This window comes from Neopelma chrysocephalum, unplaced genomic scaffold (assembly GCF_003984885.1).
Source record: "Neopelma chrysocephalum unplaced genomic scaffold, ASM398488v2 Primary Assembly neopelma1_171, whole genome shotgun sequence".
Lineage (NCBI taxonomy): Eukaryota > Metazoa > Chordata > Aves > Passeriformes > Pipridae > Neopelma > Neopelma chrysocephalum.
Window position 1 is genome coordinate 85,605 of NW_020897833.1, and position 955 is coordinate 86,559.

A 955-nucleotide genomic window follows, 5' to 3' on the forward strand; every position below is an offset into this window, starting at 1 on the left:
GGAAAGGAAAGGAAAGGAAAGGAAAGGAAAGGAAAGGAAAGGAAAGGGAAAGGGAGAAACAGGATGGGAAGAGAAAAGGAAAGAGAGGGATGGGAAGGGATGACAATAGATGGAGATGGAAGAGAAGGGACCGGAAAGGAAGGGACGAGATGGGACGAGCAGGCAAAGTCCAGGCAGGGACAGGCAGGACGATGCCCCCAGCCCGGCCCTCCCCGGGGTCCCTGTAGGGGTGTCCCGCTCCCGTTCCCATCCCGTCCCTGTGGGGGTGTCCCGTTCCCGTTCCCATCCCGTCCCTGTGGGGGTCGTGTCCCATCCCGTCCCTGTGGGGGTGTCCCGTTCCCATCCCGTTCCCGTTCCCGTTCCTGTTCCCGTCACTCACAACTGCGGCCGCCGCTCGGCGCTCCCGGACATGGCCCCGCCCGCGCCGCTTCCGCCGGCCCGGCCCCGCCCCGCGCCTTCCGGGGCCGTGAGGGGAAACGGCTCCTCCAGCGGCAACTGTGGGAATGACAGCCTGGGACAGCGGGAACACCGGGAATACCGGGAATACCGGCCCGCCCCGCGCCTTCCCGGGAACGGCCAGGAAACGGCTCCTCCAGCGGCAACCACGGGAATGACACCCAGGATAGCGGGAATGACAGCCTGGGGTACCGGGAATACCGGGAATAGCGAGGGTACCGGCCCCGCCCGCCCCGCGCCTTCCGGGGCCGTGAAGGGAAACGGCTCCTCCAGCGGCAACTGTGGGAATGACACCCGGGATAGTGGCAATGACAGCCTGGGATAGAGGGAATGACAGCCTGGGACACCGGGAATACCGAGGGTACCAACCCGGCCCACCCTGCGCCTTCCGGGCAACGGCCAGGAAAGGGCTCCTCCAGCAGCAACCACGGGAATGACACCTGGGATAGCGGGATTGATACCCGGGGTACCGGGAATGACAGCCTGGGACAGCGGGAAT

General features: G+C 65.4%; 1 protein-coding gene across 4 annotated transcripts in view; it reads right to left on the bottom strand.

The window, feature by feature from the left end:
* LRIF1 (ligand dependent nuclear receptor interacting factor 1) overlaps nt 1-955 on the bottom strand; it is a 15,679-nt gene that overhangs the window by 10,645 nt on the left and 4,079 nt on the right. Inside the window, exon 1 of one of the 4 annotated variants that reach the window (XM_027701865.1) lies at nt 380-493. The exons of 2 other annotated variants lie outside the window; for them this stretch is intronic. In XM_027701865.1, coding sequence (XP_027557666.1) covers nt 380-411 — 32 coding nt within the window. In that variant the 5' untranslated portion in view covers nt 412-493. Of the gene's footprint in view, nt 1-379; nt 494-955 lie in introns of those variants that run through there. One more of the 4 variants, XM_027701866.1, reaches the window with a different exon arrangement.